At 31.6% G+C, this 24,903-nt stretch overlaps 2 protein-coding genes across 7 annotated transcripts in view; one reads left to right on the forward strand and one right to left on the reverse strand.

The window, feature by feature from the left end:
- Positions 1 to 57: 57 nt before the first annotated feature.
- LOC133192123 (cilia- and flagella-associated protein 91-like) lies at positions 58 to 15,788 on the reverse strand. 3 transcript variants are annotated; one of them, XM_061327998.1, is made up of 17 exons: positions 15,778 to 15,788; positions 8,154 to 8,234; positions 7,710 to 7,786; positions 7,377 to 7,534; positions 7,087 to 7,233; positions 6,642 to 6,826; positions 6,272 to 6,449; positions 5,886 to 6,043; positions 5,355 to 5,677; positions 5,005 to 5,121; positions 4,357 to 4,383; positions 3,189 to 3,260; positions 2,754 to 2,900; positions 1,684 to 1,905; positions 1,281 to 1,429; positions 963 to 1,054; positions 58 to 633 (listed from the first exon to the last, which is right to left on the reverse strand). In XM_061327998.1, exons 2-17 carry the CDS (start codon positions 8,221 to 8,223, stop codon positions 506 to 508), a joined length of 2,250 nt encoding a protein of 749 aa, XP_061183982.1. In that variant the 5' UTR covers positions 8,224 to 8,234; positions 15,778 to 15,788; the 3' UTR covers positions 58 to 505. The 3 variants fall into 3 exon arrangements, with proteins under 3 accessions (XP_061183982.1, XP_061183981.1, XP_061183983.1); XM_061327997.1 differs by lacking the exon at positions 15,778 to 15,788 and having other exon boundaries at positions 8,154 to 8,346; XM_061327999.1 differs by lacking the exons at positions 4,357 to 4,383; positions 15,778 to 15,788 and having other exon boundaries at positions 60 to 633; positions 8,154 to 8,345.
- The window catches only part of LOC133192122 (cell adhesion molecule DSCAM-like), a 46,461-nt gene continuing 35,623 nt past the window's right edge, over positions 14,066 to 24,903 (forward strand). For 2 of the 4 annotated variants that reach the window (XM_061327996.1, XM_061327994.1), the window contains exon 1: positions 14,067 to 14,140. The gene's annotated coding sequence lies outside the window, so the exon portion shown is untranslated. Of the gene's footprint in view, positions 14,141 to 24,903 lie in introns of all 4 variants that reach the window. The other 2 variants (XM_061327990.1, XM_061327995.1) reach the window with 2 other exon arrangements.

The raw sequence follows: 24,903 nt of genomic DNA on the forward strand, positions 1-24,903 counted from the left end.
ATGTAAAATATTCAGGGAAGTAACTCTTGAAAATCTCTAAATGTTTCCACTTTTATTGAAAACATAGGATAAACAAATTCATACAATATCATTCCATATGTTCAATTTTTACAGTTAACAATACAAATATTACACTTGCACACATCAACTGTGCAATATAAAGATCTATCACAGAGTAGCTTATTTAAAAAAGTCTCTTCTCTTCAACATGATTTGCACAAGTGATTGATGGTAGTCTAGCATTCAGTTAAATTATCTTTCTACCAAAGTGCCAAAAAAAAAAAAGATAAATAAAACACTTCTAGTTTTAAATATTTTAGATTTAAGAAAAACAAGTGAATGGACATAAAATAATTGAAAATTTCCCCCAGGATGTGTCGCAAGTTTCAGTCACGCAGAAGAATTCTGTTTTGTAGCCATATATTACTGAACTTTGAGCACTCGAATGTGATGTTCACCTGACAGTTTATTGATAAAGAAAGGCAGCCTTAGTAGCTTAGGTGGTTCATGAAGATCCTTCTTCTTGGCCAGTCTCAGCTTTGGCAGGTTTAGCGTGCATGGAGAGGATGTCTTCTCCCTCTTTGTGAATCTCCTTGTGAGCCGCTAGGAGGTATTTCCTCTGATCTCTTCTAACTGTTGATTATTAGTAAAATAATCAAAATTACATAAAGCATTTAAAAGCATACTATGAATAAATGTACTTTGATAGAGATGAGATGATCTTTCTAAATGATAATTCTTTACAAAAGATACTTCTGTAATCTACTTCTAATTTAGAAACAAAACAGGTGTCCGTGTTTGATGACAATTACTCTATACCAGTAATATTATTCATGAAATAGCCTCGATATAAGTTTGAACAGTACATGGTGACAAATTATTATGTAAAGTTATGCATGTTCTCCAAGATTAGAATGTTTGGCATAGATATATCACTTGTGTAAACAGGTACAAAACTATACCTTTCTCTCTCATGGTCGTTTTTTGAACTTCAGGTAATAAGAAACAGTGAACAAGATCAGCAACTATTTCTTCTGACTGGAGCTGAGTTCGACTGAAAATATAATGTTCAGTGTAGGAGTACATTCAGTATTCACTAAAATAGATGTGATGATTTTTTTTCTAAATACATGTATTTCAAACTTTTCTTTTCGTTTTTGGTTTTTAACTGTATAAATCTTAAAAATTAAGTTTAAGGAATTTGTACATGCATTCAAAACTTTTTTGGTTTTATGTAAAAGTGAGCTTTGCACAAAAAAAATTATTCAACTCCTATATACCTGTCCTCTATTTCATAGGCCAGATCATTGATCTTCTCGGCCTGTTCCATGACCTCAGCGCGAGCCTGCTCATCGGCTGTTTTGTCAATTGATCCCAGAATAATGTCTTCCAAGTAAGTATCTACTGATCTCTGGTGAACTTTGACAACCTAAAACAAAATCAGAAGTATCTTCAAATTCCGAATACTGTTTTTTTGTAAAGACTCTTTTCAAGAGAAAGTTTATAAACTACAACTTGTAACATGTTCTGATGAGCACTGTATGAATATTTTCAAAACAAATGCTTATTTTCAAAGATGAGAGAAAGAAGGATTAAAATATTTTTCACAATACTTTTAAGTTTACATTGCAATTTATCAATTTTTGAATTTCAAGAACACTGCTGAATTTTTTGAAAACTGACCTGTTTGAAAACTTCATCCTCCTCACGGCGACGTCTCTCCTCCACCTGCCTCCTTCCACTCTCCTCAGCCTCCCTGATTCTCCTCTGTCTTTCAGCCAGCATGGAGAAGGCATGGATCCTCCTCTCCTCCTGTAGACGGACCAGTTCCTTACTGAGGAAGTCCAGGGTGTCTCCAAGGGAGGAACCCTCTAACTGGCTCATTGCTTCATCAACCAGTAATTCCTAGTAAGATTAAAGGAAGAAAGGTCATTTCTATCTTTTTTTTTTTTTTTTGCTTTCTTATTGCATGATATATTTTCCTCATTTTTGAAGGAATGTTGCTCCATTTTCTTTCTTTGGTGAAAAAAGGGGAATTAAAAAAAATCCTTAGAAAATGCACATTAGATATTGGTATTATTGTCCTGCAAACTGGATCCAGGCATTGAAAATTAACAAATCCTTGATTATTGAAAACGTTTTAGTTTGAAAATATTCTTCAAAGCAGATTAAAATAAACTCCTTTAAGACATACAAATGAATCTTTAACTTTTAAATAACACTACTGTAACAGTTTAATCAAAACTACAGTCTGGGAATTATCCTGTTGTACATAATTAATTATGCATTGGCCTCGTTAATCAAGATTCCTTCATCCTTCATTCTCACAGAAAAAAACACCTACAATGCTCATAAATGAATAATAGATGAATTGGGGGTTTTGACATGCTGGAAATGTAGAATGTTTTGTATAAGAATCTTTTGAAGGAATTTTAATCAATATTCTAAATCAAGATGATATTGGTCAAACTGTGCATTTTAAAAGTTCTGACATATTAAGGAAATTTTAGTGCTATTTATATTGCTTTCACACATCTGTAACATATTTACTTGTATCATGTATATATTCCTCTTGTTTAACTAATTACCAACAGAGGGGTGCACCTTGCATGAAGATTTATATTCAAAATGTTGCACTTTTGAACACAAACAAATTACTCCTGCACATCTTGATCAGATGCTTTGTATAAAGAAGTGAAAAATATCAAGCATGTTTGTGAATACCATTAATGTTATTTAAGATATATACGTACCTTGTGTTCATGTAGTCTGCGCTGACGTTGCAGTGCCAGTGTTGCTTGCTTCTCCTGTTGCTTAATTTGTTGCTCAGCATCTTGCAGAGCATGAGTGCTTCTTAATTCCTTGATAAGTTCTTGTCTTTTCTCTTTTCCCTCGAAAATCTGAAAAGTAAATAGAAATTAATAGAATTTTTTTTTATTTGGTGTGTTAATTTACATGAAAAAGTGCAAAGGTGCCCAAGCCATTATGCTTCCATCTTTTTTTTTTTTTGTTAATCTAACATGGTTGGTCAAAGCTAATGTTACTCATGTATAATGGATAGTTTAAACTGTTTCCTTATAGATTTGATTAAATTTATTGTAAGAAATGGTTAATCTGTCCTGCATATGAATAGTAATTTAGAGTAAGAGATGAGAGAGAGAGAGAGAGAGAGAGAGATTCATGCTTACCATATTTTGAATAGCTCTTCCCCTGATGACTTGCTGTAAGAATATCACAGCAAGTTCTTTTTCTTCTTCCTCCTGTAAAGAATAAAATCAAGAATTAGCTAGCTTATTCCAGGTAACAGATTCTGCAGACTTGACAAATAAGTGTTTTTATATGAGAGTACACTTAATGTACATCAATATAATTGTCAGGGCTATATTCTCATTTATCCATTTGCATACTATTTATGGATATTTTATAACAGTTCTTTATGTACAACATATTACGCATTTTAGCACTACCATGTTTATAAGTTACTATAGGGAATAAATATGGATAATTTTACATTTATTATGAGGAAATTATGAATATTCATGTAATTGGTTTGATAAATTTTAGTATCTGGGATGAATAAAAAAGTTAATACTGCAATACTTTCAACATTTTCAGAAAATGGTTTTTTTTCCTTGACAAGCCATGCAGTGATGCTTTTGTTCCAAAGGAAGCATAAACTTATATATACACAAGCATAAACTTATATACATGTGCACAAATAATATATATATTGTGCTCTCTCATTTTCCTCCAATACCATGTGATTTATCTCAATATGGCTGCTGTGCTATGAAAGCTTGAATTTCTTTTTTTTTCTTTTTCTTTCTTTCTTTCTTTTTTTTTTTTTTTTTTTTGTGCAGTTATATCAATCCTGTCCAAATTTCTATTTCTTTCCTCTCAGATATTTACCTGTTAATTTTGCTCATTTTCAAATACAACCATTTTTTAACTAACATGTATGTGTATACTTTCTATGAAATATATAAGAATTGCTTTCTCTTATCTTGAAAACTTCATTCTGGGACTTAATAATTTATTTTATTTATTAATCATACATAAAATTTATCAATGCCTGAAATCATTTTGTGTTAATTTTTCACACAAAAGGGGACAAAATCCCCCAAATACATGCTAAGGCAAATTCTTCAAAATGATCCACATAGAACTTTCAGTTTGAAATTATTTTCTAAAAAAAATCAATCATTATTTTCAATAATGATTTGTCCTTCAGATATTAATAACTCAGGTCAGATGATTAAGATGGAATTGATGGGAAAGAAATACATAAAATTCAAAAACAGGCACTCCTTTTATGATATTTGATGTATATATGAAAAATGACTTGAATTTACATACTATCTTATCTCCTGGTGTCTTCATCCCCTTAGAAATAAGATATTAGTAGTAAAAACAATTATTAAAAAGCATCAATTTTTTTCATTATTTTGTTGTACCTATGTTGATATTTCTTGCCTATGCTACTATCAAAGTCTGGATAGTAAATTAAGTCAACAATTGAAATGTTATGAATTTTTTTTTATCAAACAATTACTTTTAAGTTTTGGGTTTTTTTGTTTTTGTTTTTTGTTTTTTTTTTTTTATACATAATATAGTATTATATAAAAATCAAATTATTCAGTTGGTGAAACAATTGATAAATTGATCTAATATAACATTTTTGAATTTAATGAATTTACTTTGTTTTTATATTCGAGCATGAGTGTACAATGAATTTTTTTTTCCACAAAGTAAAACATGGTTTATAATATACTTTGTTAGAGTAAATATTTGCTTAAATGAATAAAGTAAAAAATTTATAAAATAATGATTGTAGATGGTTGATTGCAGAAAAAAACAAAGTGGTTCAGACAGTTCCTACGAATTTTCTGATCTTCTTTTACACGGTTTTAATTAAAGCTTCAACCTTTTGAAAGAAATAATGTTCAATAGCCCTTTTCACCTCGGACAAGTACTAAACAGAGAAAGAAAAAGTAGATTTATTACCTCTGAGGGAACATCCACTGTAGGAGTAGGTGGTCTAGGAATAGGTTTTTCAATCTTTTGAAGGAACCTCAATGGTTTAGGCTCCTCCTCTCCTTTCTCTTTTTCCTCCACAATGGACTGTGAACAAAGACAATTCTTTACAGTAAAATTATGAACTTGAATTATCATCAAAACAACATAAATGTCATCTATTTTTTAAAATTTCAATATAATCTTATTGATTAAGTAATTTTTAGAATAGATTTTTTTTTAACTTTTGTTTGTTTGGGGTTTTTTTTACTTTTTTTACTTTATGCATGCATTTGTTTCTTATTAAGCCTTATCAGCTTTAACTTGAATCATTTTTTTACCATATGCATGTCTTTGAGTTCTTGTTCCTGTCTGTATTTCCTCTTTAGATATCCAGTCTTTGTTACTGTTTTAGGTTTTGGTGCCTTGACACGTGGATTTACTACAAAATCTGGAAGTGAGGCTTCCAGCTCTAGCAGACCTTGATAGGTGCTAAGATGGCGGCTTTTCACCACATATTGTTCAGACCCTCGGTCTAAAAACATTCCTATCCGTGTAAGAGGAGCATAGGTTTGAGATCCAAAATTTGCAAACTCTTGAATAATCTCCCTTCTTTCCATTTTTCCTTCCACCTTTCCCCTTTTTCTTGTCAACTTCCTGATTGCTGTAAATTAAAAAAATATAAACATTTAATTTGCCAGCTTGAAAATATTTGTACATGTTCATGGATTTTAAAGATTTTCAAAATTGATGAAAATTTAGTCTCTAAATGTCTTCAGGATCTTTTCCCCAAAAATATGTTCTTAAAATAGAACTTATTGCTGCAAACACTTCTAAAGAGCTAAAGTATTAAGAAAAGTTATTTGGCATACTCTTTATGTGTTCATTCCTTATTTTCTTCACTTTAGCATCCTTTTCTTTCTGTTTTTTAGTCCATAGTTTATCCAGTCTCTTGATATTTAGCTCTGCATGATTCTCCTCTCTCTTTTTCAGAAGCTGTTTTAGTACTTCAAGTCTAGCCTCCTGTAACCTGAATACCCAAGTCATTATTACTATTATGTTCAAAACTTACTGATGTAAATGTAACAGCTAGGCTGTTTAGCATTAGCTTTGAAGATTTTTAAATCTATCTTGACATAAAATATGAAAAGCATTATGTAATTATAAAAATGTCCTTTATGCTACTCCAAGAATACTTTCATAGCTTAAAAGAAAGCATTTTTGTTTTTTGTTTTTTTTATTGAAGATAATTTCATACTTTTCAATTTCATGCTCTCTGAGTGCCCATTCTTTCCTCTCCATCTCATCCATCATTTTTCGTCTTTTTTCCAGTTGAGAAACATCATTCAGAGGAGGAAGAGTTGCCTCCCATGCACGTTTGGCACGAGCACGCTCAATCATCTCAACCTCAGCCAAACCAGCTGGAAGTCCATGGCCTGTAATTTTTATTTTAAAAAGTTAAGGATATTTTAGTACTTTTTCACTTTAAAAAAAAATCCAATTTTTTTTCATCAGTACAAAATTTCTGAGGTACATTTTCATGATAACCATTATATTTAATAACCAGGAACTTTACACTTATCTATTACATTATAAATATCATCAATTTTCAGAGAAAATAATTTTACCATGTGACAGAGTGGCCAAAGTGAGCAACTCAGGAGCGGATCCAGGGCGTACAACATATTCAGGGGTGTATGGATCTGTTTGGGCCTCAGAGTCCCTGTAGTCTGTTTGAATTTCTACTGTTTTTGTCAGAGGGGTTGGAGGACGTTCCAACTGCAACTGTTCAGGCCCTGCCAGTGGATCTTGCCTAATACATATTGTAAAATTTAAAGTTTTGTGTGAAGCATTAGTATTCTTAACCACATCCACTAAATTTCTCTTCTTTTTTTTTTGATGATAAACAATTGTACTGCAACATAATTTTGATGATTGTGACTTTTAAACATGAATTATAATGACAGTCTTTTATTCCTTGCCTTTACAGTCTTCATCCTGTAGAATGACTCTATCATATTGAGAATGAATTGTATGTAAATAAAGTAAAACCTGTTCAATATCAACTCTTACCTGGCAGTGGCAAGCATAACCTCTGGTGGAATTTGTTGTAAAAATGGAATTATTGGCCTTCTGAAAAACTTATATCGGTTCCGTCCTCCTACTTCTGCATCTGAATATTGCTTAGGTGGCACTTTTACGCTTGGATCATAATTAAAACTGTGAAAATAAACCAAATGACATTCATTTAGATTTTTTGAAATTTTATTTAATTTTTTGGTGGGGCATATTTTTGGTATGAATTTATGAATGAAATTTCAAGTTTAAATGAATTTTATATTATTTGATAATCATTAACTTACGTTGTGTATCGTATCAATTGCTCCCGGGCCTGGTCAGCATAACCTCTCCATTGTCTTGATATAAATTTTGGTACAGGATCTGTGACATCTAATCGCATTTGAAAACGGGGATGATGGCGTAGTTCACTAAACATAGTATCATACAATGGCACCCGTTTCTGGAAAAAAGAAACTGTGACAGTCAATGGAATACAGTGTAATCTGTTCTGTGGATAAATGTCACTGATGTCAGATGGTAAATAAATCATGACTGTGCATTTAAAATGTGATTGGATAAAGAAAAAATATCATTCATAAATTTTACATCATACAAGGAATATCAGTTTTACTTACAACACGATCAATGCTTGTATGAGCTTTGAATGTAGCCCTGGCATGATCTCTTTCACTTGCAGACACATAATGCGGGTCTAAAACAAAAATAAATATTAAAAAAAAATCATTCTAAAAAATTCAGAGATGAAACAAATCCTGATTAGAAATAGCAAAAAATGCTATTCTGCCATTACTGCATCATTTATAATAATAATCATTGATAATACAGTATGCATGATGTACAAAACATACACACTATTGGGGCCCATAAGTAAGACCCATTTTTCTCATAATCATTGAATGGTATTAATTCCCTTGTTTGTTTTCGGTAAAACTTATTATATTATTTAAAGGAATCTGTCAGTATTATATATCAGTTTTAGAATTCAATCTTTGCACAATCTTGAGGTCCATATGAAAATAATAAACATGTCTTTATCAACCGCCCCACCGTCGACTTACCATAAAGATAATCGTGCGTCCTGGCGGGTTGAAAGCCAGACCGCTTCACTGTTTGAGTTTGGGTCGCCATTTTTTTAACAACTTCAGTTTTTTAATAGGCCCTATGTGTAAGATCTACGGTGTTTTCCTGGCGGCCATTGTAAACAATATGGCGACGGTGTCGTCATAGCTACAGTAAATACCTTGAAGAGTTGTCCCGCTTTGCGTAACTTCCTGAAAATGTCGACACCTGCAAAATGCAAAGAAATATATTCAGTATTTGTATAATCCCAGTAGCTTTAATAATAATTACAATACAAATGCATCGATATTTTCCTTGTAGATGAATATTTATGATTTAGGCTATATAACATTGCTTTACTTCAACTGGGAAAAAATGTAAGAGTTTCCGAAACGCCGACCTTTCGATACACATCTGAAATATTCATTGTGCAACAAAATGTTACAGCAGACGAACTCGCGGTTTCCGCTCCATGTGCTCAGAACTCGACTTTTCTGTAAGGTTTAAAAGATTTCAAAAGTTAGTCTAGCAATGCTTGGGAAGCTTGGCATCAGTTTCAGACTGTGTATCATGCATATATATGCAAAGTCATCAATTATGTTGCTGAGCATTGCTAGACTTGAGATATATTCAAAGCGTTTTCCCTTAAAAATTCAAGGCCCAAACTTCATAGAGAGCTTTAACGTTATATCTGCGTGATACATGCATGTATATGTTTTGATTGGGTATGACTTTACGATTTGAACTTTCCAAACAGGTTTTGATGCAATTTTACATCTATATCTTATTTCATATTTATATCATTTCATTCAAAAAACAAACAAACAAACAAAAAAAGAACTGGACATTTTATACTTTACAAAGTCTCTCTATAATGTTCACGTTTGCCCCCCCCCCCCCCCAAGCCTGCAGGTCTGGACCATGTTTTACAAAAAAACTTACAACTTTACAATTAAAAGTAAATTCACAATTTAATCAATGTAAAGAAGAAAAATAAATATAAAAGTAGATTTCAGTAGTTGTTAAAGTTCTTTTGAAAAACGTGGCCCTGAAAACTAATGCAAAGGGCTTCTTTTGCACCTGTCTTAGTTTTAACATCGCTGTAAATTTGGTCTTTGAATTTCAATTTTCCCAACATTTGTTCAATGAAGTTGATAGATTAGTCTGTCTTATGGAATAAAACAAAATAATTTGTAAATTTATCTTTAACAAAACCTGTTTTTGCTACACATTGAGACCTGCCACATTGATTTATTGAGAATGGCCTTAAAGAAATAGCTAATTTGATACTGGACTCCTGAATGCAGATGTCTTGGTGGCTTGTTTAAGAAAAACTATTGACCATCAAGAGGCATCTGTCATGCAAAATGGAAATTAATGGAGTTGAAAGTGACCAAGTCAATGTCTTCTTTAGTGTTCTTTCTCATTTTCATGATTTAAGTTTGCCTATCACAAGGGGATGACCCCAGCATGAGATTTGTTCATTTGATAAGCAAATACTGTAATGATTTATTAATTTGTTATTGTAATTTTGTTTGATTTTAGTCTTAGATATGTATGCGTCTATTGAAATTACATGTAAATGGCTATCAAACTTCATGCAAGACATTTACAAGGTTGCTTAAATAAAAAAAATCAAGGTTTGATTTTTTTTTTAAATGTTGCAGTAAACTTTGTCTAAAGTTCTTTCCTTTTTCTTTGATGAGGATTAACAATAGCCTGAAACCTCTATTTAATATTCCATACCCGATGTTTAATGGCCACAGGTACTAAAGCTGTAGCCATTCCAGATCCTCAGTGGTGAACATCAATTGAAAACTTGTAACAGTATTGTTTCATTGACCTGGGAACCTTTGCACAAGTTAGAATCCAACTACAATAATTTCATCAAAGGATAATTGTTTGATGTCAAAGGTCAGATATGAGCATTTATAGTCAGCCCTTTATGATATGCAAAAGAAATTTAACAGTAAATGAAATTAAAATCTTTTGCAGGTGAGATTATTATAGAACAAAGTTTATAACATTATTCACGAAATATATATACTATTACTAATCTGTAGATATATAATTGATTTTTCAATACATTTAAATGTACATGATGTGTTGATGCTTTATTGAATTTTTCAGGTGAAGGTAAAGACAGGTAATTGAAGTGTCAGTCACTTTCAGCTGTCCACTGGCAGCACTAGCTATCCTGTCCTTGTGATGGTGTTGTCAACAATGGCCCTTAATTAGCTGAGGTTCGTAATCACTTTATAAAGCCATTGTTACAAAATTTACCCTGAATCATCCTGGTATGTTGGGATTGAGTCTGTGGGAAGTTTAAGAGACATTGACAAGGTTAGGGACGTAAAATTAGTATAGTTATGATTAAGCTGGCAAAAATCGTCAGTCCGATTACCTAGTGGTAGGTGTAAGATTACAGTGTGTTCCTGTTCAGTGGACAAGAGTGTCCAGCTGAGTATTTCTTTGTTATGAACAACTAGAAAAAGTCCACTGGAATGTAGGATATTTTTGCAGTCATTACATCCTAGAAAAATACAACATCTCGGATGTGTTGGAATTCTGGGATAAATCAGAGTGTGGAGGGAAAGATGAGATAGTGACAAGATGGTGGTAGGGAAGGAGGGTGGAAGGGGATGGGGGGTGGATAGGGGTAGTAGTATACTATTTGGTCAGTTTGACTGTAAAGTCCTTTGCAATTAATATGTAAAATATTTTTTTAAGTGGGTCAGAGAGGTAAGCTCATTGGAAGGAAAATGACCTGAGTCATATGAGTGGGATGAAAAAAAAAGTTTCAGGTGACCCATTGTGATTTCACATTACTTGGCCAATTTCCTCTGTCTGAAAGAAACAAGTTTGCCACTTCCAGTTTAGGTAATGATTTTTAAATCTAAATGTGTTTGTAGGTATCTGAACTCCACTCATGAACATACCTTTTATATGATGAAAAATTGGTATTTTCTTATCACACCACCATATCAAATTAAAGTTCTTGGGACAAGATATTACAACTTTCTGACAAATGTGATTTTCAGATGGGGTAGAATTACTAGGAGTTACCCTGAAAAATCCTTCACACTTTGTAACATATAACATAGCAATATCAAATTGCTTTCTGATGAAAGGATTTTTACTGAAAAACGTAAAATTATTTACAAGTATTTGATTATTTATTTTGATAAATGAAGTTATTTTAGCTTCAAGTTATGACCTGAAATTAAAGATGTCATTCATTGATTTAAATACATTTCCAGGTGCTCTTAAGACCAGAGAAGTAGTCAGTTCTGTGTACTATACTGTAAGTGAAGTGAATACAGAAAAGAAGACCTTGGAGACCAATATACAAAGGTTAATATTTTATAAATTAATCTCTCTCTCTCTCTCTTTTGTATGTTTATGTAGAATTTGTGAAAAAAGCAAAGCACTTTTGCTTAAAATATGTAATGAAACTAATGGGCTATTTTAAAATTAAAAAATTACAGATTTACCTGTTATCTCAAACCATTTTAAAGAGACACATTGACTGAAGAATTATTATCTATTACTGAAAATTACTAAATCTGTGGATGATTGGAGGATTAAGCTAAAAGTCTATTAAAAATTGCAATAATTTTGCATATTTAAATTCCCCTTAAAAACATATTTAATGTAATTTTCAGAGGAAGTGACAACAGCTGTATGCATATTCCAATTTTCCAATTTTGTCATTGGAGCAAAGCAGATCTTGCCTTTCCTTAATTTACTATTGGTTTTCATCTCAAACATACTAAAAGCAGTAAAAAGTCCACTCTATAATTTTAGGAGGCTTGTTTCTACAGGTGATTTAACAAGAATTTGTGGTCTCTCTATATACAAAAACTCTGGAAAAAGACCATAAAAAAGTTTCAAAAAAGATGAAAACCTAGTTATTGGTCACAGAACAGTGGAGCATGATTGAGGTTTTACCCTGACGTATCTTTGTCCTCTAAATAACATGCTCACTTCCCTCTCTGTGAAATTAGGGGTATCAGGTGAATAATAATTTGTTTATATTTAAGGGTATCACTATTTATGGGTAGCAGAAGTTAGAGCAGGATGTTGCAGATATATGATTATTGTTGTGACTATAGGCTTTCTTTTTGTCCAACAGTTTTATCTGATTTTTAATCTCTGAGTAGGAGAAGGAAAAAAAACTGTGTGATTTTTCTTTCTGAGTGTTATTTTCCCAGTGTTTTATTTCTAAATTAACACTATTGTTCCATAACTCAGAATCATTAGGTTTCAGCTTGTTTTTCATTAACCATGTATGTGGTAGGTATTAAAAATCTATTTTCTTGAATTACAATAACTTTTTTTTAGCTTTTAGCTTGTAGCATGACATGCATTTTTCATAGACTATTGTTTTTTTTTTTTAAATAATACTGTTATAAAACTTGTTATATGCATTTTTTGTGTTAGATGTAGATTTATTGCAGCTTTTGGTTTTGAGGGTTTATGATGAAAAAAAATTTTTGATTTTGAATGACATATATATACTGCAGCCATTTTATTGGTCAAATTTGAACTTGAATTTATGTGATTAATCTTTTTGAACAAATGTTTTCTTGTATCAGGCTTACTTGCATTAGAATCATATAATGGCCATGTTGTGTCTCAGTGAAATAAATGATACAGAAAGCAATGTCATGGAAACCATTCTTATTGATTTAATTGAACACCTGTGCAATGTAGACCATCTTGCACCATGCAATGTAACATACATACCAGTTTCATATTTTTTTTTTTAATGCTTTTGATTTGTTTTCAGTCTAGAAACAAGCAGACTTTGTTCTATCAAATTCATGAAAATGAATGAATTCCTTTTATAAAAGAAGAAACTATCGGTAGCAAACATGATAAAAATCTGAGGATCATTTGATAACTTGAGTCTCTCACTTCATACATGATGTTGCTGATGACAAATGCCTCTTTCAAATTAGGAAGAAATATGGGGGTGTTTTCTAATGTTCCGTAAGACTGATAAACAGCACTTTTAATGAAGTATCTCTGCTGTTTTGGTATCAGATTATCTCTCTGTGGATCACGGTCGCCTTCCATTAGACTTCTGTCTAGCCTTTATGTTGCTTTTTGAACTTATTTTTGCCTTCCTGGATGATGAGTCTAGGCGTAACAATGTCCTTTGACAAAATTTCAAATTAATAGTGATAAAAATCTTTTCATAATATTTTGGAAAGTAATTTTATATGATATATGAGAACAAAAAATAATGAAAATTTGTTATTTTGTCCTCAGTTGACTGCATTCTGGACAAAGGTTGGCTGATAAAGGATTGATACACTAGGTAAGTAAAGTATGGGGTTTTTTTTTCTTTTTAATAAAAATTTCGTTTTTTGAAGAAAAAAAAATTGCACCTCAAGAAACCAAGGTTACCAGTATGAGAAATGATGTCAACATGTAGCTTAAATAATAGCTGGGGTGGTTTTAATTAAAAAAAATATGAAAAACCAGCTACATTTATATATTGGTACAATTTATCGTACTGTTAAATATGCCATGCCCTTATTCATTTGATATTAAGGGAAGTTTTTTAATGCTTTATTTAAATGCAATATGAATTAGGCGTACTTCAAATCTTGTGTCAATTTTCCTCATTAAAGAGGTATCAATGCAATCTCTCTTTCCCTATTTCTTTGGCTGTTGTTGATCAACGATTTAAAATCCTGTACATTGACAAATAATGATACCAAGTATTATGAAGCTATGCAAATCTTAACACCCCCTGGGGAAATTGACTTTCTGTTTATCATTTTATACCAGTTTCTGTCTAATTATGGGTATTGCTTCATTTAGAAAGATTTTCGATAAACATGAAATGTGAATTTCATCATTAAGTTTACAGGCTTTTTGAATTTGTTGAAATTGGACCTCTCTGAAGAGAAAATGGTTTTATCATGATATAAAAAGGGTGGTTTATTGCACTGAATCTGCAAAGATCATACAGGTATGTGAAGCCATTAAATTGGAGACAGCATTTCAGACACCCTTGTTTGTATTTCAAATCATAACAATGCCTGGTTTGCAAAAGATGGCCACAAATTGATGGCAATTGTCACACAGTAATGATCTTGAGATGTAAATATATAAGTTTTATGTGCATCAGTTTTGATGCCACTTACCAGGTATAAGCCTTACTTTCATAAAAAATAAAAAAAAAAACTTGAAACTGAAATCAAAATGTATCATTCCTTTACTACCCTAAATTGGTTTAGAAAGGTTAAAAAGATAACCTTTTCAGAACAAGTGAAGCTTTAAAATTTGTAAAATTGCCACAGTAACAAGAAATCATGTAATGTACAGGGCATTTTAAACTAATGGTTAGACATTTTCTCAAGTTTCCACTCAGTTTGTTGAGAAAGTTCAGAATTCGCAACATTTATATAATTTCGGCCAATAGGAGTATTGTAGTTTTCTTGTGAAATAAAGGAAATCTTTCTTTAATTTTTTAAACTAAGGAAACTGCTTAAATAAACTAAATCTAAAGGACATTTTTTAACTTTTTAATATGGGATCTCATAGATCCTTGCTTCCTTGAAAGCACAATGTAATTAATGATAGACTTAATAGCAAGCTTTGGAGTTTTCCTTGTTGAAGCAAGACAGCACATCAATTATAGTTCTTTCTATTAAGATTTCTTTTTAAATCATTTATTGATGAATTTGAATATAATTTGTTTATTTAAGATGTTTCTGTATTTTCTCACTTCTGCAAAGGATACATGAAATTGTAAACTGTATGAATTTTATGTCACAGGTTCACTTCAAGGTCTTAAGGCAGAACTAAAAAAAATGGAGATTGGAATAGTTTGTGCAGTCCTTTATAATATCAATTTTATACACCATTTATAGTGAACATATTTATTGAGAGTCTATCCATGCTGCCACTGGACTCCAACAAGGCTACATCTGTGTCTCAGGTCTCTGTCGTTTGGCAAACACTGATATATAATGACATCTTTGTCAGTCACAATCCAACGTGTTTGTGGAACACCTCCATTGAAAGACATTTTGCAATCGTTTAAATAAATTGGTTTCATTGATTTGTTTGTAGAAGATTTTCAAGTGCTGTTTTTTGGTACAAATTAGTTCTGATGTCTTTTTGACATGTGTGTGTTATTTACTTTTGGGCCTGTCTTCAAGATTCGTGGAGATTCTTTCTTGCTTTCTCCTGCTCAGATATTAAAAGCCCACTTAAAGATAAAACTCTGCCATTGACCTCAGTAGCACTACATTGATATCAACTTAGAACTTACTAATTTGTTTGACTCATGGGACTTCTATTCACAGTGAAGTGTAGAATATTGTTAAAAAAATATCTCCTAAAGAAGTTTCCATTTATTTTTATTTTTATTGAGTCTTTACACAGTAACACTATGTTTGATTTTTTTCATAGTGTACACATTTGTTTTCCCAATTATGAAGGGTAGGCCACCAATGCTTTATTTGCTCATTGGGTATATATCAACTTAATTCTAGTTTTGGTTTAAATTTTGTATAGTTTTGTACTCATGTTCATCCACACCAACATTGGGACATTTTAGTTCGTGTTTTGTAAGTACAATAGTTTTGTTTTGCATTTTACTTTAGTTTTTATTAAGCATTATAAAAAGCCATTTTTCATATCTAAAATCATTTCTAATTTCTTGCAAAAGATTTTGTGTGCTTTTTCATTGTGCAATTCTTGGACCTTTTTTTCATCAACTGTAATGAAAATATATTGTTGTATACTCTCTCTAGTAGAATTAAATTGAAACATTTTGTCTGTTTTAGAAAAAAAGGAGAATATTGAGTTGTTAAAGAGGTGTATGCATTGATAGACCTCCATAGCTGCTGTGGATTTTTAAACCAGCTGACTGGTCTGTACTGAAAACTAATTGAATTTTCATTGTTGACCATTTCTATTGTCCCCTAGTTTATTATTTGTAACCTGTCTGTGATGGGTTATGTCAACATTACTGCCTTAGCATGGTTGTGTTTATTTACTTTTCCTCAGTATCAATGGCCTTTTAAAGTTTTACTCATTTACTGGACACAGACTCTTCAAACAGACACATATTTATGTTTTCTGAATATCAAAGGACTTAACCAGCATAACCAGACATGTAGCTGGCGCACAGGCTTGTGGCGTTTTTGCCTTTCAGAGTTTTTTAATTTTTTTTTTTTAATGAAATGAAAAAATAATTATGTTTTGAGGGTTCTTTTTTCCAGCAATAGATTTTGAATAAAGTATGTGATTAAATAATTTGCATGGCATTTAACTTTTCAGTTTACAAATTAATAGGTCTATTAAATTTACCATGTAGTGATTTTAATGAAGAGATTTTGATGTTCCATAATATTTAGGAATATATGAATAAAGAACCAGTGTATAAAACAGGTTATATAACGGTAATGTACATAGTTATCGTCATAATTTTGTAATGATAGAAAATATTGATGTGGGTTGGAACTAATGCATCTATCAAATTGAGAATCTTAAAATAAGTTGTGCATTTAATTTGTAATTTTCAAAGTAACTGTATTTTTTTATTATTATTATTAAAGAATTTCTTGTAGATTGTTAAGAATTTATTTTTAAGAAGTGAAGTAAAGGTGATGAAATAGAACAATGGATTTTAATGAATGGTAAAATTTTGTTAAAATTTGTAAGATTTGTCACCTAATAATTTAAAATAAGGATTGAAAAATTCAAAAATTCCCAAAGATTTTATATGTTTTATTTATACAGTGAGATATAAAGAAACATTTAATTTCTAAGTAAACTCAACAATGATTCAAATGACTCAAAAGTCTGACAAAAGTGCTAAATTCTACACAGCTATTAAACAGTTACATTAAAGTTTCAAATACAGTTATATGGAATTGGCTTGACCACATCTTAAAGCAAGTTTAAATCTGTTGTGGCACAAACAATTGCTTTTTTATAGACCATCGGTGAATTCAAAGTGGGACGAAACCCAGTAATCAATTTAGATACCATAGGTAGTATTGACCATAGGAAGATATTGTTTACCTATGTCCCAAAAGGTATTGAATGATTAAGGTAGCCGAATGGGAGGCTTTGTATGGGGGAATCGGCCAAGACTAAACACTGCTTATTTTCTTTCAATATTTACGCAAATCAACAACAAATACTGTTTAGGGGTAATCGCTAGAAAGAATTTTGTCCAGGGAAGCAAAGTGATTGGATGAGAAGTAAATAGATCAAGGGGATTTTCAGTGGGAGAAAACAGATGAAAAAATATATTTTAATTTTATTGAGGATTTTTTTTATATTGATAAAGGTGAGAATATTAATTTGTTTTTGAAATACAAACTTGTTTCTAAATTTAATTCAAGAGAGGTTTCAAAATGTTTTAACACATTATAAGCAATAGATAATTTTTAAGTTATCATCATATTTTGATGTTTGTAAATAATGTTACAAAAGCATCTTTTGACGAGAAAAAAAAAGAATACAAAAAAGCAATGTTGAGTGCTCTTATATGCATTAATGACCATTGACAGTATTATCTCAATTCAGCCAGACGGACAATTAACCATTCACTTTTTGTCGCCTGAGGAGGGATCATTCTTATTAGTCACATGGTTGATAATTCTCCTCATTTTTTCCAAAAGATTAACCATGAAGACCTTTAGCTGCAAATGTTCTTTGTAATTAGTGATACCACACAATTGTTTAAGTGTGTTTGTGTGCACAAAAAGGGTATCATCTGGGGTACAATACAAGCTCTAGGGCCCTTATGACCCTTGTCATTACTTTCTATTGTCCATTCTGATGGCTAGACGGTTCCCGATTCATGGGTTTATTATAATAATGGTGTTGGCTGTTTCATGATACTGGGTAAAAATTTTGAGAAATCAGATCTTCACGAAGCTGCTTTGAGTCAATGTCGCTCCTGGGTATGGGACGGTCTCCCTCCTGTGTTACCGAGTGCTGTGTCCCACTGTGATTAGTTGAGGCCAAATGTCACTTGTAATTTGTCATGTCTTACAAACTGTACCCCAGACTTGTCAAAGAAACAGTTTATATGGCATTTCTAACATATTTGTTTGTGGCTAATGTCTTGTCAATGATGTTTTGTACCATATATCTTTAATGTAATTGCAGTGGATGAAAAATGTATTCTTTAAAATTGGAACTCTTATATTGATAATAATCATTTTCTGGCGTATTAGTGTCTCCTGAATCAGTTGAAATTGTATATAACAATTTTAAACTTTTGTGCTTTTTATTAATCTTCAATTACGAAGCTATGAAGTTGTGTTTCAAAGTACAATTTGGGGTGTGACATTAATATTTGATCTTTGTTATGATAAACAATGTAGATTTCAAACAAAAATCTGTAAGCACTTATACTATGTATGTTTCTTCCCTACATGAAAGAATCTTAAGACTTTGTTCCAACTTTTGTCAACTGTAATCATCAGAGTTTGTTAAGAAAATACTACATTTCATCATTGAAGTTCAGCAAAATACATTTGTTTCTAGGACTCATAAGTGACATGTAGAGTTTTGGTCCAAAATTTAACTCCCAAAAAATCACTCTATATAGTAATTATAATTTGGCAGTCAGAAATGTAAAATACCAATGTCTCTTGAACAAGGTTGAATTACCCCATAATCTTTAATACCCAATGTTGCCAAGATTGGCCAGTATAATATTTCACAAGAGGCTCAAGATAAGCCTCTTGAAACCGGACATTGATACTCTATCCTGTGCTAGTAGCATCACTGTAAGCTGTAGACGACCCAGCCTGAACTGTGGGTGACATTGGGTATCCTTAAGCCCATCTTAATACTGAATGGCCCCACTCTCCTCTGGCCATGGTATAATTGAAGAAAATGAGAAGAAAATTCGAAAAAATTGTAGAATCCATGCAAGTGCAGCAACTGAAATTCGGCCTCTTGGAAGTTGATCTAATTATTTTCGCAGCGAATGGGCAGATAATTATGAGGGTATAACTGAACAAAGAATTAATGTCCCTATGTTCTGGGAGAGTAGAGAATTGCCCACTCAATGTTTAATTTCAATTTGAATATTAATGAACATGAATCAAGATTGATTGTTTTTCTTTGTGATTAAATTCCAAAAGTTTTTATGCTTCATGTGAAATAGATGTTTTCTGATTATGGCTGTATAATGCTAATGTCACACCATAGTTATCCCACTACAATTAGTGACCAGAAGTACAGGTAGTTACAGATCTGGAACTTGATTGTATTCCGCAGTATGTAAGTTCAGTTTAGATATAATACGTACCACATAATGTAGATATTTTTTGATAATGATAAAAGCAAAATACATGTAATCTAAATTGCAACTGTTTAGATTTATAGACTAGTATGATTTGCATGTCTTGATCATGATATCAATATTGCACATCACTGGATTTCAAATGGCAATACATGTACTTGGGAGGGGGCAGGTACCTGGTCAAAAAGATACAAGGTTCCTTCAAGAGTGTAAACTCTCTCTCTCTCTCTGCTATCACTTGTCATTAATAGTTTTTAGTTACAGCATTTAAAGTACCGTAAAAGAAAAAAATTGAATTTTGAAAAGTATGCAAATTATTAGAAAATACGTAAACACCTATGGTATTTTTAAACTCAATAGAAATAAGTAAATGGTAACCCATTTACTTAACAAATAGTCTCATGAAGGATAATGATGCTGTAATAATAAGACATACATACACTTCATGACTGCCTACTAGAAATACAGAAAGACCCTTTTCTATTTAGAACTGATTATGGAGCAGTTGTTTTGTAGAGAAAACAAAGAGGATTCTTATGCTTAGCAGCCACCCTGTGATTAACAGCATCATAATTTCATCTGATATTTAATTAAAATATCAAAAAGAGGCCTGTAGAGGTGCTGTGAGAAAAGTTTTATACAGTGAAGGATTTTTTTTTTTATAGTTTTTTTTTTTCAGTTTAATTTAATTTGACCTATTTAAAGACATTCTTTACAACTCTAATAAGTAGGGAAAAAGAAAAAAATAATAATAACAGTGAATGAAGCTGATGCAGTCAAAGGATTTGCTTTTGAGGTAAGTTAGATTATAAGAAAGTTTTCACATGTCTGTACAAGAATTCTTATGTTAGTTATCGATAATTAATTTTCTTTACAATATTTTTTATCTTTTTAAGGGCAATATGATTATGTATCTAGTTGTTATAGATCTGTAAGTTTTAATGATAAAATGCTCAAATGAAATTAGCTAATAAGCATATGTTGCAAGCATAGTTTTACTGCTGTGGTTCTCTGTTCCACCTTCAGCAAATCATGACTCTCCAAACTTTCGCAAGATCAATTAATGCCATATAATCATAAACAAATGGAGAACTTAGTGTGGACAGGGTCATAACCCTTGGGTGGATTACCACAGCCACCTTCAACAAAATTCCTGGATCACCTCTACTTGCCGGAATTAAACACAAATTAAAGCAAGTGTTTTTATTGACACCATAGATGGCTTTTTAAGACGTAATGCTTGTCATCTTCCTGGGGTGGATAGGGAACATGGAATTTAGTTTATACCTGTGTACCTAGACTGGGTAAATATTATTTAAACTTGGAAGTAATATTTGCACACTGGGGCTTGATTTGGGCTTTGTGATAAGAATTTTCAGATGTATGAAGATAAATGTGATTTTGTCAGAGATACTAAAACTATATAGCATTAAATTTTTTGGGGGTCTGCTGAGAAACTTTTCACAGAGTTAAAAAAAAAAACAGTACATGTGCTTGAAATAAAGTAGACATAGGTGTCAAAATTTGCACTGAGAATGATCAATATTGACTGAGTTAAATGATCATGCTGCAAAAAGTCTTGAAAAATAATTCCCCTGCAAAATGACAGCAATCTCTCTGCCTTCAACTATTGAGTGACTCTAAGCAGCATTTGGCCATAAACTGATACTGCATTATTATCAGATGAAATCTCGGATATCCCAGAAGCTGCATGGGTTTTTTAGGTGCTACCAGTTTAAGAGTCTGTTTTTCTTACTTATCAAATATTTTGACAGTGTGAGATTGGCTTGATTTATAAAACCAACAACTGTGTGTCATTACTGAGGCGGTTCCCAACTCTGATGTCTTTACCATCATGTAACTGTTCTTCCATTGAATCTGTATTATTTGAATTCTTAGAATTTCTCTTCATCTTTAAAACAGTTTCTTATGATCTATTTTCAGAGTTAGATTAGTGACAGTTGGATACCAAAAATGAAAGACAAAGTGCACTATTGTATATAACAAGTAATAACAAATTTTTAAAATGTGTGAAAGGGACCAATTCCCTTAACTTGTACATCAACCACTTGCAGCATGCTTTTTCATTGCATGTTTGTGCTGTTGTCGTTGTACTAGACTAATACTTTCTTTTTTGTAAAGAAAAATTGCATCAACTGAATTAAATATTGGTCTCTAATTTTGTGAATTGGCGTTTGACAGGTAGAGGTATAATAATGTTTACAAGGTTACAATATTTGGCCTTTTGAACCAACAGTTCTCGTGGGATGTAAGGCAGGAGATATAGAGTGGCCAGAGTTCCAGCAAATCATTCATTATCTGAGTGATTTACTCCTTGTGTTACTTCCTCTTCAAGCAGATCAAAATCGTTATTTTTGTTTTTAATGAAGATTTATATAAAGTTAAGCTGACATCATTCAGGTCCATCCTAGAGGGAGGGGCTGGAACACAGATTGGGTGTCTGGGTGGCAGGTAGGATTAATTAAGATGAAGTTATTTAATAGAATGACAGTGTAAAAATCAGGAGGTTTTAAAGGTAAGTTAGCATTGTAAATGACCATACACCTATCATATTATGGACTTGTAATAGAAAAAAACTTTTATGGGAGCAGGGTTGAAATATTTCTTTTTAAATATTGAACTGTATAGGAACAGTATTTAATATGAAATATATTCCATGGGTTAATTCTTCGCTGAACATTTACGGTATGATGCTTGAACTTGTACATTAGGTTGTCAATGAGCACTTTAAGGATTTGAATGTGTCAGAACTAAATATATAAGCTCAGAATTTGTCTGAAGGACAATTTTTACATCATAAAGAACATGCAATTTGTTTTTATCTTGTTTCCTTGCTTTTGAGGAGCCATCAGTTATTTTTTGTGTTACAAAATTGTCTTAGGTTATGTTGATAATTCTTAAAGAGACCCAAAACTTCACCTTTTCTTTTGATATCAGTTGATGATCTTTTGTGAAAATGAAATTCTATACAAGATATTTATCTCTATTTAAGTTAAAAAGTATGTCATTATTTTTATCATGAAGGCCACTACCTGTCTTTTTTAGGCCTTTTAGGGTCAAATTGCAATAGAAGAGACATCAATATAGCTAAAGTTTAAGGAAAACAAGAAACATTACTGTCTTCATTTAAAAAGCTTGGTCATGCACCATAAAATTATAATTTGTAAATAATTGGTATGGAAATTTGAAGAAAATATTTTGAAGTATGAGTGAGGGCAATTCTTGTCAAATTGTGAAATATCTCATTGGGAGATGGAAGCTTGGTAGAAATTATTTGGATGTCCAAAGGTTAATCATCACAGGTAGGGTAGAGATACTTATGTATATGCATGTACTATTGTAAGCAGTGAATGTCAGTGTATGTATGTAATTGTTTTTAGGACAATCTCAAGAAAATTCTTTCTGCAAAATTGTTCTTTAAGTTGTTTGTCATAAGTCTGTATGTTTTGATAATGATGTTTTATACTTATTCTGGTCAAGAAAGTGATATGATATATGATATTGGTTCTTTCCAATTTAACAGAAGCTGAATATCTTGTACAGAATTTAAAACAAAAATAGCCTGTTATGTATGAAAGTCATGCATTTAGAATTTGTGCTTGTGTTTGCCTTAGATTTCCAAAGTCTTCATCCTTACTATGGGTTCTTTTGATCATACTCTAAGCAAGAATAAAAAATATTAATGTTTAAGATATCCTCTTCAAACATGCATTAGCACTTAAATGTGTATAAATGATTCTACAATTATATGATGTCATATCAAATGCATATGATCTGATAAAGCAGCAATTTAAATGAAGCCATAGTGGCATGAAAATCTAATGTGGCCATCTTCTCTTTTGCCACCATTCCATCAGATTTCCTTTTAAACATTTTTATGGCATATTTTACTGGAAAGCAGTAAAAATTCAAAGGCATGCTTCATTAGTTTCTTCAAATAAAAAAATTGAAAAGCCCCACATACATTCTGATCTGATGTCCTTCATGGTGACTTCATCATTAATGCTGTACAAAAAGTGTGGAGTTTTAAATAGGCTATATATGTTTTGATTCCTTCCGTTGGTAAACCATGTGTTTTATTGCAACTAAATTTATTTTTTTTTTATTGAACATCAACAGTTTTGAAATGGTTATTGAAAGAAATTAATATGAAGATTTTAAAAATTGTGTAATTCCTGATTGCTGACAGTTATCCAATGAGTAGAGTCAGGGGAACAACAGAATTGATGGGGACATGTACAGAAATTTAAATAATTGATTCAGAGTTTTATGTTCAGGTAAAAGTCTTTATGTGCTTTGTTATTGCTTAGCAGTGGTTTAAATTAATACTATCATCGATGTACTATTATTGTCCATGTTGTTATACTGTTGCAGGATGGATAATGGTTTTGATAATGTAGCATGCATTGCAAGTTCTGTAGCATTTTGTTGTAGAAGTTTCTACATCTATACAGTGCAAACCATGTTTAATCCTAGTTACACAGTGTACATGTATTTTGGATTTTTAAAAATTTTTCCTTCATCTTTTTGGGAAGGGGGCAAAAAGATGGTTAGATAATTATGTTTCTTTAACAAATTCATTGATTTTATAAGATATCATCTAAATGGTTATGCAGATTTCTACAACTACTTTATGCATGCATATTTCATGATATCTATAAACTCAAAAAGATTTGTATCCATGATTATTTTAAGGTCAGTGTTTGATATCCAGAAGTACTGATTTTGCTGCAGTGTTTGTGTTTATCCCCCCCCCTTTCTTTTTATTGTAGGTGGATGTTTTGAGTTGCAATTTTATATTTATAGTGATAAACCATGGAGTAAATATTTTATCTTGCATGAAGACATTATGTGTTATCAAACTATGTATGAACCATTTCCTATTTCCTTCTTTTAATAAATTTCATGGTGTGCATGAGATAAAACTTGCATCTTTCTCTAAAAAAGAATCAGATATAGAAGGCTGAGTAATCCACAGCCACAGTTTAATGTGATTTGAAATTTCATACTGATATTTGAATGATCAATAAGTAACAAATTTAGTACAGGTATGCATTTTTGTAGGGCATCAAAACATTAAATCATAGTGTTTTCATCTATTATCATTATGAAAGTGTAGCACCTAATATTCTTTGCACAGTCATAGCAAAAAATGCATAACAGCTAAAAATAGAGATTCTGACCCCCAACACTGAGACCCAGGGGAGGATATTATTACATATTTGGAATAGACAATAATTTTATTAGTTAGTAAAATTAAAAAGATCTGCCTTTATTCTATCTAATTTTATAAATCCTCAGATATGCGACAGGCATAAGAGTTTCATGAAAGCATGTTTCCGGATTTCCATATCCTTCAAACTCTTGCCCACAAAAGGTTCTGCTTAATAAGCAGATTAACAATCTAGGTGTCATAAAAAAGAAAAAAA

This window comes from Saccostrea echinata, unplaced genomic scaffold (assembly GCF_033153115.1).
Source record: "Saccostrea echinata isolate AGI-Se365-2 ecotype Australia unplaced genomic scaffold, CSIRO_AGI_Sech_v1 ptg000025l, whole genome shotgun sequence".
Classification (NCBI taxonomy): domain Eukaryota; kingdom Metazoa; phylum Mollusca; class Bivalvia; order Ostreida; family Ostreidae; genus Saccostrea; species Saccostrea echinata.

Coding starts and splice junctions, on each gene's coding strand:
- LOC133192123 (XM_061327998.1), bottom strand. CDS start 8,223: ATGGCGACCCAAACTCAAACAGTGAAGCGGTCTGGCTTTCAACCCGCC. Junction 5,122..5,354: donor AACTCAAAGACATGCATATG/GTAAAAAAATGA, acceptor CTTTGTTCACAG/TCCATTGTGGAGGAAAAAGA. Junction 3,261..4,356: donor AGACACCAGGAGATAAGATA/GTATGTAAATTC, acceptor TATTCTTTACAG/GAGGAAGAAGAAAAAGAACT.